General features: G+C 42.9%; 1 protein-coding gene across 3 annotated transcripts in view; it reads left to right on the forward strand.

The window, feature by feature from the left end:
• The window catches only part of STX8 (syntaxin 8), a 129,322-nt gene that overhangs the window by 53,792 nt on the left and 58,983 nt on the right, over positions 1–16,547 (forward strand). For 2 of the 3 annotated variants that reach the window (XM_081319642.1, XM_081319640.1), the window contains exon 7: positions 8,879–8,980. In XM_081319642.1, the coding sequence (XP_081175768.1) occupies positions 8,879–8,980 (102 nt within the window). Of the gene's footprint in view, positions 1–8,878; positions 8,981–10,240; positions 10,830–16,547 lie in introns of those variants that run through there. The other variant, XM_081319641.1, reaches the window with a different exon arrangement.

Genomic DNA, 16,547 nt, shown 5'->3' on the forward strand with positions numbered 1-16,547 from the left:
TAATCAGATAATATTCAATTTGTTCAGTTTCTAAGTTATTTCACCAACATCTTAATTAAGGCCCAGCAAGTATTCCAAGTTTTGGGTTACAAAGTTTCAGATTCAGCCAAATCCCTAAATGTTCCACCTTGTTTTTATAGCTCCTTTAGAATATTACTGCTCATTTGAAGATATTATATTCTGAAAAAAGACTCAAATTTTTCTCAATCTCATATTAAATCTTGTAATTAAATTGATGGTTAATTACTCTCTGTGTCAGGCACGTTTTGTTGTATTCTCATCTTCATGAACATAAACATTTACTAATGAAGCAAGGAGTGATAAATCTGGATTCTTTTTCTGTGTTATCCCTTACTTTTAATATGCTACTTGTTATTGCAAATTGTTAATTCTTGTTTGTATTAAATCAAAGATATTTGAACAAACCATCTGGAAATTCTGCTTCCTCAATATCCCAACTATAAGATAAAGTAATCCAATCTATAACTGAAGTTAAACAACTAACTTGATATTACAGTCACAAGTTTGGTATTTGACAGAACATATTGTTCTTTTGCATCCTGTAATATATTGAATTTAATCCTCAGGCTCTTTTTGGATCATATGAAGTTAGTTTAGTTCTTTGCCTCTTCCAGTCATTTCATTCTCTTTTTTTGAAGAGTTTGGACAGCCTTAGTAAATTACCCTGGATAAAGCATCTATATGCATGTGCACACATATACATTCCTGAGATTGCACACAACTGATTTATGTTTGCATATCTGTGCTCATCTTTTGGATCCTGGTCAAATGTCACTAATGTTATATATCAAAGGCATAAATGAGTAGGGGAAAAAATAAAATCACTCAGTAGTAATAATCACCTTTCATGATATCCAGGACTATGTATGTATTTCTAGATTATTATTTTTTTACATCTGTACCAACAGAGTTTTCAACTGGGGTAGGACTTTTTGATAAATATACAAAGTGCAATCTCCTAGTGCTTGCCTAGGTTATGATTTTTTAAAAAAGAAATTGTTCATTTTTTTTCCTATAAAAAGAATATTACAGTAACTTTGCCTTTCAATGAACAATAGTGCCGTATTAATATTCAGGTGAAAGATTTAAGTTGTCTAATTTCAACTCATAGTGTTTTCAAGTCTTGATGAACTAAATTGCTTGCAAGATGTTTGGTTACCAACCCAGGATTCTCATCTAAGATTCCTGCCTTTGTGGCCTGTCATCACTCAGGGCCAAGGCAGGTCCAACAAAGAAGCGCACATCTGTGTCCTGCTAACTAGCAAATGCTTTCTCATGATCCTTTCACTGGTGATATACTGCCATACAGCTAGCATCTCAAAATGGCATGGGATAGGGGATTTATTGGCCTAATTGCTTATTGCCTATTGAAACTTAAGTGTGTTGGCTTTGGAACAACTCCTTTCATACTTCAGGAAGGGTTATCCAGCAGGCAGCCATCCAGCTGATTTTAAATTCAATGTAATGGCTCAGTGGCTAAAAAGTTACATGTCACTCTGTGTATTTAACAAAGAAATCTGATTTCTATGGGCTGAATAATGTATGTATATGAGATATTAATTTTAAATGAAGTACAAAATCTGTGATCTTGCTTCTACTTCTTAAGGGTATGTTCCTTGATATAATACAGTCTAATAAAGTTTTATGAATATTGAGTCATAGGCAGGACATAATTCTTAAATATGATTTTCTTAAATTGATACTAGAACGACATAAACTGACCTGAACACAGTGTACTGATAGGAGTCATTTTATTAATAAGCTTGAATAAACAGACAAAGAAATAGAACTGTTCAGCCCCTGTGACATGTTCCATTTGGATTTATAATTACAGTAAGATTCAAATAATACAATTATTTAAATGTGTGCCAATATTTCTACTCTACCTCAGAAGTTTTCAACTTGTACATAGCTCAGAGTAATGAGTTGGGCAGTTTTATAAATGTAATTTATAAAGCAATAAATGCCTGCTTAGATTTCTATACATTAATGCATATACAAACACAGTGACTATATGTATGCTCTGTTTAATCTCTATAGAGAAAAATCCACTTGCCTTTTATGGTTATTAGAGTTGAAAAGAATTCTAGCAGCCACATTGTACAGGCTTTCTCTTCCTTGCTTAATCCCCATGAAATAAAATAGAAACTGTAATTTTTTTATGCTGCATCTAAACACCAAGCAAGATCTAATGCACATTTAATGTGTGTATTAAAAAACCCTATGTTAACTCAACAACAAAGTTATTATTGTTCAGATTCTGGGGGAGAGTGGTTTACCTCTATTTTTATTCTTTTGCAATCTTGATGAAAATGCTTCCTCTGCAAAATGTATTTGCTTTGAAAGGAAGCCTGTACTGGGGAATTTTCTCCCAATGAAAATTGTTGAAATTATCTGTTCCTACCCAAGTGACATCATTTTGTTTTCTGAAATATGAATATTATATATAAATATGACTTTAATAATAAGTCTAGTCTGGAACTTTTGCATTTATGGTTAGACTAAGAAAGAACTACCAAATATTTTCCTTCAACAGTTGAGATGCTCCATGAAATGTTTTTGTAAAATACAGTTTAGGATTCAGATGTTCTTGTTTCACACCCCTTTGTTTTATTAATTGCACGAAGTACAATTTCAGTCAGAAGGAAATTACTAAAATGAAGAAGAGAAACTAATTCTATTCTTTATAATCTGATCCTTCCAGTTAAGAAGAATAATCTTATCCAAGATAATTAAGAAAGGATACTCAAATTCCTACTTTGTGTAAATAGAGCTGTTGCCTGCATTATATCACTGAGACTTCTCTACACATCTGGGAAAAAAAAGCAATTCCAATAACATTAAAGCATCCTATTTTCATTGGCACACAGATGCTATAGTGTATGCCAGTCAGTAATGGGTTTTGGAAACAAGCTGCTCTAAAATTCTTCTAAACTATTCTTCTGGGAAATTATTCAATTAAATACAACTAAAATTAATGCTTGGCTGCTTTGTTTGAATAAAACAAAATAAGCAGCTGGAAAAGAAAATCCCTCTGTGTGCTCAAGAGCAAAGGCTCCAGTTAATATCGATGGATTATGAGATCCTCTTTCTCCCTTTTAACAACAGCTAATTCGAAATGAAAAGAGGCCAGTTCCAGTTAGAGGAAAATGTGGGTTTCACAGAGACAAAATCAGACTGAAGCCCATTACAAGAACAAAATAAAGCAGTCTGAATTTGGGGATAATTTCTTGGATGTATGATAATCTACTAGTGGTCAGAGCCAGCTCAAGGGAATATGGCGCCAGGCCACATTGACCTACTAGCTTTTACATTTTAAAAAACGATTAATTTCAAGTTAAATTAAAATTCAAAATAAGGTGTAACAAAAAATGTAAGCCAAACAAATCTGCTTGCCTCTCCTGGAGAGAGTAGAGAAGGAGTACTTTACTTCCTGCAGAATGAGAACGTTGTTTTTCATATGTCGAACAGCTTTCCGTTCTCTTGCACCCTTGGCCCATCTGCCCTGAATTCCTCTGTTTACCAGTCTCCCCACCAGTGTGCCAAATTCTTTCCTACTGAATTCGTTTATTAAGAAGAGCTATGGAAAGAAAGTATGCTTCTTTTCTTGGTTTACATTTTGAAGTGCCCCAGTGCCTTGACTGGTGTTTCACATTAGCTGCACAGTTTGGACTCATAAAGATTAAAAAAGGTAAAAGGTAAAGTTTCCCCCGCACTTGCGTGCTAGTCGTTTCCAACTCTAGGGGCCGGTGCTCATCTCCTTTTCAAAGCCGAAGAGCCAGCGCTAGTCCGAGGACGTCTCCGTGGTCATGTGGCCGGCATGACTAGACGCCAAAGGCACACGGAACGATGTTACCTTCCCACCGTAGTGGTCCCTATTTTTCTACTTGCATTTTTACGTGCTTTCGAACTGCTAGGTTGGCAGAAGCTGGGACGAGTAACAGGCGCTCACTCTGTTACGCGGCACTCGGGATTCGATCCGCCAAACTGCCGATCTTCTGATCGACAAGCTCAGCGTCCTAACCCACTGAGCCACCGCATCCCTTTCATAAAGATTAGGACCTTCCAAACTTAACTCACTTTGGAAAACTCAGAGGTTCTCAACCGTGAATGAAGCAAAATAGAATCTGCACGCCAGTCTTTTCCTTTAACTGAGAGTTGCCCGTAAATAACACTCCTGTCACTTCAAAGTGCTTTGTGTTGAGTGGGTTGAGTTCTGTAAAAAATCCGCAAGAGAACTTCTACCTTGAAGCAGGAGAGAGTTTTTGGGAAATAAAGCACTTGAGGTGAAGTATGTGACAAAAAAAACAAAACCAAAAAACGTGGTTGTTATTAGTTTTATGTGACACTTGTCAGAAATTCAGAGCATTTCACATGAAACTCATTATTCTTAAAATACTCTGAAATGTAGGCATAATTATCCTCCCCCACTCTCCTCCATTACAGATAGTACATGTGATTGTTATTACAATACATTCATAACAATCTTCCTACTAAGGTTGAAATCAGTATGTTGGTTGAAGCACTCCCCAAAGTCATAAAAACCTGTTCAGATGTAAAATAATGACCTGCTTGTACAAGTGCCAATCCATGTCAAGAGCTGCTAAGATCAGATATTCTAAGAACCTGATTAAGAGTTGGAGGCCTGGGGATTTTTCAGTGGCTCATCATATTGTTACCATACTTGCTATGTAATTATCATGTATGCATCTTCATTTTACAGTGAGGAAGAAATGTACTTGTGTGAAGGAAATAGCAAAGGTTCCCCCTTGAACAGTCTTGAGGCCATACCAGCCTTGACTTCAGATAGAGGAGGGAAATCATGGGAAGTAGGAGTGATAAGTTAAAAGTACCGTATATACTTGAGTATAAGCCGACTCGAGTATAAGCCGAGACCCCCAATTTCACCCCCAAAAACTGGAAAAAGTTATTGACTCGAGTATAAGCCGATCCGCCGTTCTGCAAGCCTCTGCCGCCAGCAGAGGCTCGATCCGCCATTTTGCAAGCCTGAATACACAGGAATACCCTGTGTGGCCGCGGCTCTCGGGGAAGCCCTGGCTGTCCGCTTCCTCGCTCCACGCTGCCATTCGGGGCCCGCGCGTTACCCGGGCAAATCGCGGCGCCCAGCAGGCGAGGAAACACGCCCGCTCCAGTCGCCCCCCCTTCCCTCAGGAGACGCGAAGCAAGTGACCGCCCGGAGCTTACCGAGGACTTGCGCGCGGCCGAGGCTTCGGTGCTTCCAGGATCGCGCGCACCTCCCCAAACCTCCCCAAACGTCGGCAGGTCTCCGTTCCTCCTGCCGACCTTTGGGGAGGTTTGGGCGCCTCCCCAAACCTCGGCAGGTCTCCGTTCCTCCTGCCGACCTTTGGGGAGGTTTGGGCGCCTCCCCAAACCTCCCCAAACCTCGGCAGGTCTCCGTTCCTCCTGCCGACCTTTGGGGAGGTTTGGGCGCCTCCCCAAACCTCCCCAAACCTCGGCAGGTCTCCGTTCCTCCTGCCGACCTTTGGGGAGGTTTGGGCGCCTCCCCAAACCTCTGCAGGTCTCCGTTCCTCCGCGCAGACCTGCCGACCTTTGGGGAGGTTTGGGCGCCTCCCCAAACCTCGGCAGGTCTCCGTTCCTCCTGCCGACCTTTGGGGAGGTTTGGGCGCCTCCCCAAACCTCCCCAAACCTCGGCAGGTCTCCGTTCCTCCTGCCGACCTTTGGGGAGGTTTGGGCGCCTCCCCAAACCTCGGCAGGTCTCCGTTCCTCCTGCCGACCTTTGGGGAGGTTTGGGCGCCTCCCCAAACCTCCCCAAACCTCGGCAGGTCTCCGTTCTTCCTGCCGACCTTTGGGGAGGTTTGGGCGCCTCCCCAAACCTCGGCAGGTCTCCGTTCCTCCTGCCGACCTTTGGGGAGGTTTGGGCGCCTCCCCAAACCTCGGCAGGTCTCCGTTCCTCCGCGCAGACCTGCCGACCTTTGGGGAGGTTTGGGCGCCTCCCCAAACCTCCCCAAACCTCGGCAGGTCTCCGTTCTTCCTGCCGACCTTTGGGGAGGTTTGCGCGCCTCCCCAAACCTCGGCAGGTCTCCGTTCCTCCGCGCAGACCTGCCGACGTTTGGGGAGGTTTGGGCGCCTCCCCAAACCTCCCCAAACCTCGGCAGGTCTCCGTTCTTCCTGCCGACCTTTGGGGAGGTTTGGGCGCCTCCCCAAACCTCGGCAGGTCTCCGTTCCTCCGCGCAGACCTGCCGACCTTTGGGGAGGTTTGGGCGCCTCCCCAAACCTCCCCAAACCTCGGCAGGTCTCCGTTCCTGTTTGGGGAGGTTTGGGCGCCTCCCCAAACCTCCCCAAACCTCGGCAGGTCTCCGTTCCTCCGCGCAGACCTGCCGACGTTTGGGGAGGTTTGGGCGCCTCCCCAAACCTCGGCAGGTCTCCGTTCCTCCGCGCAGACCTGCCGACGTTTGGGGAGGCGCCCAAACCTCCCCAAAGGTCGGCAGGAGGAACGGAGACCTGCCGAGGTTTGGGGAGGTTTGGGGAGGCGCCCAAACCTCCCCAAAGGTCGGCAGGTCTGCGCGGAGGAACGGAGACCTGCCGAGGTTTGGGGAGGCGCCCAAACCTCCCCAAACAGGAACGGAGACCTGCCGAGGTTTGGGGAGGTTTGGGGAGGCGCCCAAACCTCCCCAAACGTCGGCAGGTCTGCGCGGAGGAACGGAGACCTGCCGAGGTTTGGGGAGGTTTGGGGAGGCGCCCAAACCTCCCCAAAGGTCGGCAGGAAGAACGGAGACCTGCCGAGGTTTGGGGAGGTTTGGGGAGGCGCCCAAACCTCCCCAAAGGTCGGCAGGTCTGCGCGGAGGAACGGAGACCTGCCGAGGTTTGGGGAGGTTTGGGGAGGCGCCCAAACCTCCCCAAACAGGAACGGAGACCTGCCGAGGTTTGGGGACGTTTGGGGAGGCGCCCAAACCTCCCCAAAGGTCGGCAGGTCTGCGCGGAGGAACGGAGACCTGCCGAGGTTTGGGGAGGTTTGGGGAGGCGCCCAAACCTCCCCAAACAGGAACGGAGACCTGCCGAGGTTTGGGGACGTTTGGGGAGGCGCCCAAACCTCCCCAAAGGTCGGCAGGTCTGCGCGGAGGAACGGAGACCTGCCGAGGTTTGGGGAGGTTTGGGGAGGCGCCCAAACCTCCCCAAACAGGAACGGAGACCTGCCGAGGTTTGGGGAGGTTTGGGGAGGCGCCCAAACCTCCCCAAACGTCGGCAGGTCTGCGCGGAGGAACGGAGACCTGCCGAGGTTTGGGGAGGTTTGGGGAGGCGCCCAAACCTCCCCAAACAGGAACGGAGACCTGCCGAGGTTTGGGGACGTTTGGGGAGGCGCCCAAACCTCCCCAAACGTCGGCAGGTCTGCGCGGAGGAACGGAGACCTGCCGAGGTTTGGGGAGGTTTGGGGAGGCGCCCAAACCTCCCCAAACAGGAACGGAGACCTGCCGAGGTTTGGGGAGGTTTGGGGAGGCGCCCAAACCTCCCCAAACGTCGGCAGGTCTGCGCGGAGGAACGGAGACCTGCCGAGGTTTGGGGAGGTTTGGGGAGGCGCCCAAACCTCCCCAAAGGTCGGCAGGAGGAACGGAGACCTGCCGAGGTTTGGGGAGGTTTGGGGAGGCGCCCAAACCTCCCCAAAGGTCGGCAGGTCTGCGCGGAGGAACGGAGACCTGCCGAGGTTTGGGGAGGCGCCCAAACCTCCCCAAAGGTCGGCAGGAGGAACGGAGACCTGCCGAGGTTTGGGGAGGTTTGGGGAGGCGCCCAAACCTCCCCAAAGGTCGGCAGGAGGAACGGAGACCTGCCGAGGTTTGGGGAGGTTTGGGGAGGCGCCCAAACCTCCCCAAAGGTCGGCAGGAGGAACGGAGACCTGCCGAGGTTTGGGGAGGCGCCCAAACCTCCCCAAACGTCGGCAAGTCTCCGTTCCTCCGCGCCCTGCCTGCCTGCTTCTTTCCGCTGCGGAAAGAAGCAGGCAGGCAAGGCGCGGAGCTCCGGAGACCTGCCGACGTTTGGGGAGGTGCGCGCGCACCTCCCCAAACCTCCCCAAACTTCGGCAGGTCTTGGACGGCGGTGGCTTGGGAGAGGTGCGGGCGATCCCGGAAGCACCAAAGCCTCGGCCGCGCACAAGTCCTCGGTAAGTTTTTTTGTTGACTGGAGTATAAGCCGAAGTGGAATTTTTCAGCCCAAAAAGTGGGCTGAAAAATTCGGCTTATACTCAAGTATATACGGTAGTCAGAAGTTTCCTTAGTTTAAATGATTACTTAAGGGTATTTTTAGCACAGCAAAATTACAGCATTAGCCTAAACCCTAAATCTTTTTTTCCCTCTATTTTATTAATTTTAACTGTGAATTTTTATGAAATGTTATCAAGTACTTTACAGGATCCTAAAAAAAAGTAGTTTGCTTTATTTGTAACAGCCAAATCCAGTGTGATATGAGAGGTGGGCATTGAAGAACCTTTTATTCCTTCATAAATTTGTAAATTTGTCATGCAGGAAGATGCAAAAAAAACAACAACAGCCCCAAAACAAAACTTTTTCTGCTTTCTTCTTACCAAAGAAACTTGGGTTCAGAGTGAAGCCTACCATAATCCAACGCCAAAATATGTTTGCCTCAAGTGGTAGCTGTGTTAAAATGCTTTAATAATTTGTTATACTACTTACGCATACGGTTCTTTTGATGATTTCAGCATAGATTATACTATATCTTAAATGATCCTCTATCTACTTAATCTACTTCAGAGGACTGCAATGCAAAATCAGAATTGCAGAAATGTTTGTTTTGATAAAATTCTGTTTGTTTAGAAGTAATAATAGAAAGCTTACATATTAATATTCAGTCATGTTCCTCTTCCTAGAAATCATTGATGATCTTGCCAATTTGGTAGAAAATACTGATGACAAACTGCGCAAGCAAACCAAACATGTCTTGAGGGTGGAGAACAAGTCAACCTCCTGTGGTAAGATTTTAAATTTCATTTCTTTTGCTTTATACTAGTTGCTGCTTTATGTGTTCTGAAGCCTGGTTTAAAGCCATTTAATTTTTTTTCTGACAGCCAATACTATCTCTTTCATGTAACCTTGTACTTTCCTTTATAAACAATCTTAACAATTATATCCAGGACATTTGAAAATCTCTACCCTTTTTAAAAGTGGGAAAGAAGTGAGATAAACCAGTTATAAAAGTATTATCCCAAGTTTGATTAAAGAAAAGGAGTTATCCCCTGGAGGGCATCCTCTACTCTGAGATACGAGGGCAATTCGGAAATAAATCTCCATTTGGTTATCAATGACAGACACTCGCAGATACAGAACTTTTATTATGCTTATTAGAAAACTACATTACATTACTTTTTGACATAATTGCCGTTCAAATTGAGGCACTTAACAGTATAACTCTTACAAAGTTTGAAATTCCGTAGTAGTAGTTGCTCAGCGCCAAATCTGGGCTATGGGGGAGGGGTGGGTGATCAAGAACATCCCAATGAAACTGCTTCAAAAGTTCTTGGGTGCGTCTAGCGGTGTGCGGGCAAGGATTATCGTGAACCAACACCACACCGGAAGTGTTGCCATAGAAAATCCTGCCAAATGTGAAGTACTGCTAGTGAAGTTCATGGAGTGTGGTTCGATCAGTTCAGAAGCCTACTGTGAAACGTAAGGAAAACTCAGACGAGCCATCCATAACAAGCATCCACAGGGAGGGTCTTCTCAGGGTGCCGCCGGTAAAAGATTGCCGGCGGACAATACCCAGGGGGAGGGCCTTCTCTGTGGGTGCACCGGCCCTTTGGAACCAGCTTCCTGTAGAGCTTAGGACTGCCCTTGACCTTCGCTCATTCTGCCGGGACCTGAAGACCTGGCTCTTTGAGCTTTCTGGCCTGGACTGAGAGTATTAACTGGGGTTTTAATTGTATTCTAATTGGGGTTTTTATGCCAAGGTTAATGTAATCATTTTAATTGTTTTTAATTTTTGTAATTTGCTGTAATTGTTTTTAAAAACCTTGTGAACCGCCCTGAGTCCTACGGGAGAAGGGCGGTATATAAGTCTAATAAAATAAAAATAAATAAAAAAATAAATGCTGACTTCCAGTGTAGTGCAGGCAGTTGAATTCGTCTGAAAGTTCAAAAGCCCAGTTGTTTAGTTTTTTAAAACAAAACACCATTCCATTCTTGTGTTCTCTTCTATACCTCCCTTCCTTCCTCTTGTCTTTTTTCCTTTTTAGAAGGTGGAAGTTGCACTACATTTGAGCACTACTGTGCCACTGTATCAGCCTGAAAACACAATCTGGAAACCATGGAAAGATATTATCAATCTTTTTTCTTGGTGGGAGCATGGCAGCTAAGCTACACAAGAAACACTCTGGAGCTATCATTGAATCCAAGTACTCAGCTTCTGTAGAAAATCCAGCCAGGTCAGAAAGAAATGCCACATTCTAATACAATTCTCTCTCCTTTTATGTAGGGCAGTTAGGGTGCTATAGAATAATGTGTCATGAGAGTAGAAGAGGGGATAAACAGTGACGAGGAACTCCAGACCAGCAAGCAAAGAAGGTATTAATCCCAAAGAGGTGCTAAACAGAGCTGAAGATAATCAAAAGCAAGCCTCAATCTTGAAGAAGCTCAGTTTAGGAAATGGATTATCAAAGTTTAGTAGATTTCTGGTGCTGTGGCTGCTTCTCAGCACATCAAAGCAGATAGAAGTGTCTCTTCCTCTGAAAAAAACATAAGAAACTAAAAGAAAAATAGCAATAAGTTATAGTTATAAGTAGACAGATTTTACAGATTTTCCCCAACTGCAAGAAAAAAAAGTGACGGTTTACAGCTTCTCCACTGAATATGCATATTTAAGGCCTTCTCCCTCTTGCTGTTCCCAGTCCTCTGTGGAGTTTGATATGCTCTACCTCAGAGTCCTTCTTTTAGAGACAAGGTCAAGAGAGATAAAAGCCATAAAACCTCTAAAGGGAAACTTTAAAATAGGAGACAGAATTATTTCTTTATGAGATTTCTTCCTGCATCACTCCTTCAACTTAGGCAGTTTAGAGATAGTAATAGAATAGTAGTAAATAATACAATTGTGCTGCCACCACGTGGCTGTTTTGGGGAAATTACAATGTGGGCAGCCAGACCCCTCCTATCCTGTGATGTATTCCTCTCCCCTCCCCTTTTCTGGGATGGACTTCCTCCTTCTTCATCCCTGGAGATGTTCATTCTCCATTACCGGCAAACATGTGATAACCAGCAGACATGTGCTCCAGATCCACGTGCAGACGCTGGGAGTTATTAACATCTTCTGACCTTGGAAATACTGTTCAAACATCATCTTAACGCACCCCACCTGTTGTATTCTACTCTACATGCAATAAAGGTATTTTTAGATGATAAAGGGTGTTTCCACGAGTTCAGCTATCTGGAGAGAGAGCTGTTAATGGTAATGGCATCTGCTTATATAGACCATAGAAGTCTTAACAAGGGATTAATTACAGTACAACGGCCTTGATCCAGAATAACAATATTATTTAAAATGTAAAAAGTACTTTAGAGCATTATACTAATGTTACCTCTGGTGAAAGCAGAGTCAATTCTGAAAGGTTTCCAGAAGAACCAGGTTTTTACTGGCTTCCAGAAGGCCATGAGAGTGGGGAACCATTATCAGTGGGTTTGTCCGTTCCGTATGTTTCTGTAGGTTTGTCACTCCCTCCACCTGAGTCTCATCGTAGGTCTTAACCAATGAGCAGATAACCAAGACAGTTTCCATCCCATGCCCAGTGTCTGAATCCAGAATGCAGAAGATACAGGCAATATGTTTTCTCATCCATCATTATATCAAGGTTAGATTCATTACCAACAGACCCGCATTTAAAACCTCAACTTGAGACTGAGATAATCAGCAGTCTGAATAATTGGCTTATGACTTGAGACTGGGCAGCAAATTCCAGAGTCCATTGGAGTTGGGCGACCAATAAAATTCAACAAATAAATAAAATTTCCAATTTTTTTTCTTCTGGAAAATTTGACTTTTCCTTATCACTACCTTCTCCATTTCCACCCTTCTCAATTAGCTGACTGACCTTTCTCAGTCCAACCAAGTGACTCCCTCTTGAGATCCAACTAAGTATAAATACAGCATAGTAACCTCACCTAACTAGCTATATTCGTAACCCCTTCATACATCCTGACCCACCTTATGGGTAATAGAACCACTGTCTTCACCCACCTTCCCCACTCACTCCGACTCCCCCTGGCTCTACTCTCTGGATCAGAAGAGGCAGGGTGGAAAACACTTCCCCTATTCTTTTGCTGATCGCAGCGGCCTTCCTTTTCACTTTTCTGACTCTGACTGTGGGAAATGACAATCCTCTTTTCTTGTGATTACTTTATGTTTCTACTCCCTCATCCTCAATTACACATGTTCATATAAACCCAAAGGAAGGGGAATAGGCCTAGTACTCTCCTTTCATTTCCTGCCACTAGTTTAATATGTAGCATAGTAGTCTGTTTATTGTGGAATTAACATGGGGGACCATATGCTGCCATTTAGTTCCCTGAAATACACGGGAATTATTATATTATATGCAGACCATGAGAGAGGTGGGGGATAGATGAATGCAAGGGCATATAAATTGATGCGATTTTGGCAGATTTTCATATAATACAGCATTAAGGACAAATTATGAAAATGTGATTGTACATGAAAATGATCTTATTATACTTGAGGTGAAAAAGGTTAGAAGAATATATTTTCTGGAATAATTTTAGCACAAATAGCATAACCATGATGTAACTAGTAATACTAAGCCCCATGAAATTCTATGTAATTGAACTTGCAATCTGGAGGTAGTGAAGTCTGTCAGTATCTACTCATGAAATTACTGAAGGCGAATGAGCTGATGATATTTTCCTTCATATAGAGATTTTTTACATCCTCCTGTAAAGACTTCAGAAAAGATTTAAGGACAATGTAGTTTTCTCTGCTATTTTATCTATCTTCCTCCCCCTCTCTCTCTCTAATACACATGCACACCCATTTTTCTATTTTGTGAAGAATTTATCAGCATGGAAAAACAAGATGGGCTCATGTCAGATTTTTCCATTTTTTTTCCTCCTCCACAAGATGGCAATGCAGTTCCTAACCTTAGGAAATTAAATAACTGAAGCTTCCCTTTTATATTGGTTCTGACTGTTTTGGAGAAAGTAGAATAATCACTTCTATTTTTTTTTCTCCTTAGACATTTGCTTTATTAGCCCATCTCAGAAATGTTGATTACTAAAGTACTCAGGGATTTTGCCTGTTTTTTGTTACGTTTAAACATGTAGCAGTCTCATCTAAATCAACAAAGAGTATTATAAAACCTTAAAGCCTGTCAGCTTACAACTGTAAATTAGATAAGGATATATAAAATAATTGTTGTCTTAAATATTTCTCTTTATCCAATTTACTGGTAATTTTTACTTTCTGTTTCTCTCCCTAGGTTTTTTAATAGACTATTTGAGGTCTGCAGATGTTTTCATAAGATATAAACTTTGTATGTTCCAATTTCTAATATAGCCAAGAGTTTACTTAACATGACATGAAGTCAACTTTTCCTACAGTCTGTTTGCTGGATGATTATGTCAATATTCCATCAAAAAATTGCATGGACAATTGCCTTGGCTTGGAACCAAAAGATGTTTTTCCCCAAAGCATTTTTTTCCTGGCATATGACTTGTGACAGTTTTTCGTCTTTGAATCTTGTTATGTTTCCAGAGTTAAATATGTTTAACTCTGGAAACATAGTTTTCCATAGAGGTGCTACCATTTTGCTGGTAACACAAGCATTTTTGATTTCATCATCATTTTTCTTGAAAATAAATTTTGTGTGCATAGACATCATGCGTTATATGGGAAATTGTGGAGCAGATTGAGAAAAGATGCATAAATATTTATTGTTTCCTGTTGAAAACGGGGAGATACTTTAATTACTGAAACACCAGTGTTGCGATGTGCTGAAGCCAAATTAGAACCAATGTATTTATAATTGTGCATCCTTTTAGCCATGTTTTGCTGCCACTAGAACTTCTCTTGAAATCCAAAAACTCTTGAATTGAAACTTGAATACTACGGGCAGAATCTGAATTTGGATTTTGCCCTCAAATAATTAAGTCCATTGTTCGGCAAAACTACCCAAACTATAGTTGCTTCTGCAGATCTGCAAGTATTACATCTTCTGTGCATCTATTGTATTTGTAAAAGTTAATTCTTACATGGTCAGAAGGAAACTGTCTGATACTAGATCTATTTATTAACAAAATAAGAGATAAATAGAAACTGGGCCTCTCGCTCCAAAGAGTTTGGTGTCTAATAGTATTATGAAGGTTATCAGGTGTGCTATTTGTCCTTTTTTATTTATTTATTTATTTTAATTCCATTTATATCCCGCCCTTCTCCGAAGACTCAGGGCGGCTTACAAGCTTAGCAGTAGCCTTCATTCTATGTATATGCCTGCTTATTAGGGCTTTTGGGGGCCCCCCAAGCAGCATTATTACAAAGTCAGCTTAATTGCCCCCAACAGTCTGGGTCCTCATTTTACCTACCTCGGAAGGATGGAAGGCTGCGATAGAGGAAGCAGTTTCCCAGTCAGCATGCTTTTTTTCTTCGCTCAAGGATAGGAGGAAATCACCTCACAGGAGGTATGGGGAAATATACTGCTCCAAAAAATAAAGGGAACACAAGATAAGACATCCTACTATTAAATACAGTACATTGTGTTGTTTTAAGTGTTCCCTTTATTTATTTTTTTGAGCAGTATAGTTTGGTTTCTTCCTATCCTTGAGGTGGGGGAAAAAACATGATGGTTGGGAAACTGCTGCTTCTACCACATTCCCCATGCCATGCCTCAAAAAAAAAAGACCACAAATTTACTGCCCTCAGACAGGAAGTGTTTTCCACTTCTTCTGATGAGGGAACTGACTGGAAAGGAGGAGCTGGGAAGATTTTCAGTCATTCTTTCCATTCGCCAACCAGGTATCCCTTGCAGATCTTTTTAGCAATGGTGCTTTTCAGCCCCACAATTTCTAGGCAAAATTGTTCCAAGCTCTTCAGAAAGTATAGAGCAACGGCAGAGCATTGCAGTAGCAGAGAGGCAAATTGGCCATTTTCTATGCCATGGTGTCAGCCCGTTAGGTACACCAGACCGAGAAATCAAGTCCACAGGAAAGCTAAAAGGATTGCCCAAAAGAATCTTGCAAGTCTGATTGCGCTATACCTTTTTTTGCCCTTTGTCTAATTCTGTCTGTCTAAGTGACTTAAGTATTTTTTTTAACCTTTTGTCACTGTAGTAATGGATCTTGCATGTTTCTATCAAGGGCATCTTTCTTACTTTCTATACATGGCTGCTGCAAGTTGTAGCCTGGAAAATCAGGGAGGGAATGTCATAGTAGAGAGGGAAGAGATTACTTTAGGAATAGTAACTTCATATAATATATACCAGGACAAAAACACCAACAGCCAACTTTGAGAGATTCTCCTCTGTCTGGCAGCTAAAGCAGAAACGACCACAGAGGCCCAGACTCTGTGATTGGATGGGATGGGACAGTCTTGAAGTAGTTCTGCAGGTCACTAATCTCCTTACACCCCTTCTTTATAAAACACAGCAAAAATATTATGGCACCCAGTAGAAAATAACACAATATATTTCCTGTTGGATATCTTTTGTCTGGTCTTAGCCTTTTTTCAGTGGTAGACTAAACCAAGATGGAGACTTGGTTGTGAAAACATGTCCTCCACAACAGAGAACAGCCCACCTTGCAGCTGGGGCCAGGAGGAGATGTAGATGAAGGGTTAGTAGAGGCCCTATAATTAGTAAGGTTCTATTTACTTCTGATGACATGACAGCTACATGAAATAACAGTCCCCATCATATCTGCCAAGTTGTGTGTTTTTCAGCAATATTTTCATACTTTTTATAGTTCAGATAGCTTTAGCCTTTGTGCTATGATTCTTAGTTAACAGAAATCTTAGCAGCAACCGATCCTCCTAGGACCATAATGTTGATTTCCAGGTGTCAAAAGTTTTACTATTACAAATAAGCCCCAGCATAGACATTGGCTTCTGTCCTCATCCTTTGCTTCTTCCCTGATGGAAAAACATCAAAGTAATGTAGCTTGGCCCAGTTACCCAGAAAGATTGGTGCATAGCTCTCCCTAGACCTGTATCTAGGGAAGATTTTAATCACAAAACAATCATTCTGTTGGCAGGCAAACATCTCTGGTGAGAGCATTCAGAAAGAAAGTATCTGGACAATAAGTTGTCCAGTTGTCCTCTAGACTTAAAAAAGAAAAAAAGAGGGCTAGGCCAAGTTCGCATTTTAGTTTGGGGAGCAAAAATCTGACATTTAGAATGAAACTCCCAGAACTGGGCTTTTTTTGAAAGGTTATTTGAATCTAGAGATTAAAAGTCTAGATACCTTAACCTTGTCTTTTCTTTATTCTTTACCGAGGAGTGCTCGGTTTGGCACATCTAGTGAGAAATGGATAGAGCTTAGGCCAGTGGGA

The sequence above is a fragment of the Vipera berus genome, assembly GCF_964194415.1.
Source record: "Vipera berus genome assembly, chromosome: 2".
In the NCBI taxonomy this organism is placed as follows: domain Eukaryota; kingdom Metazoa; phylum Chordata; class Lepidosauria; order Squamata; family Viperidae; genus Vipera; species Vipera berus.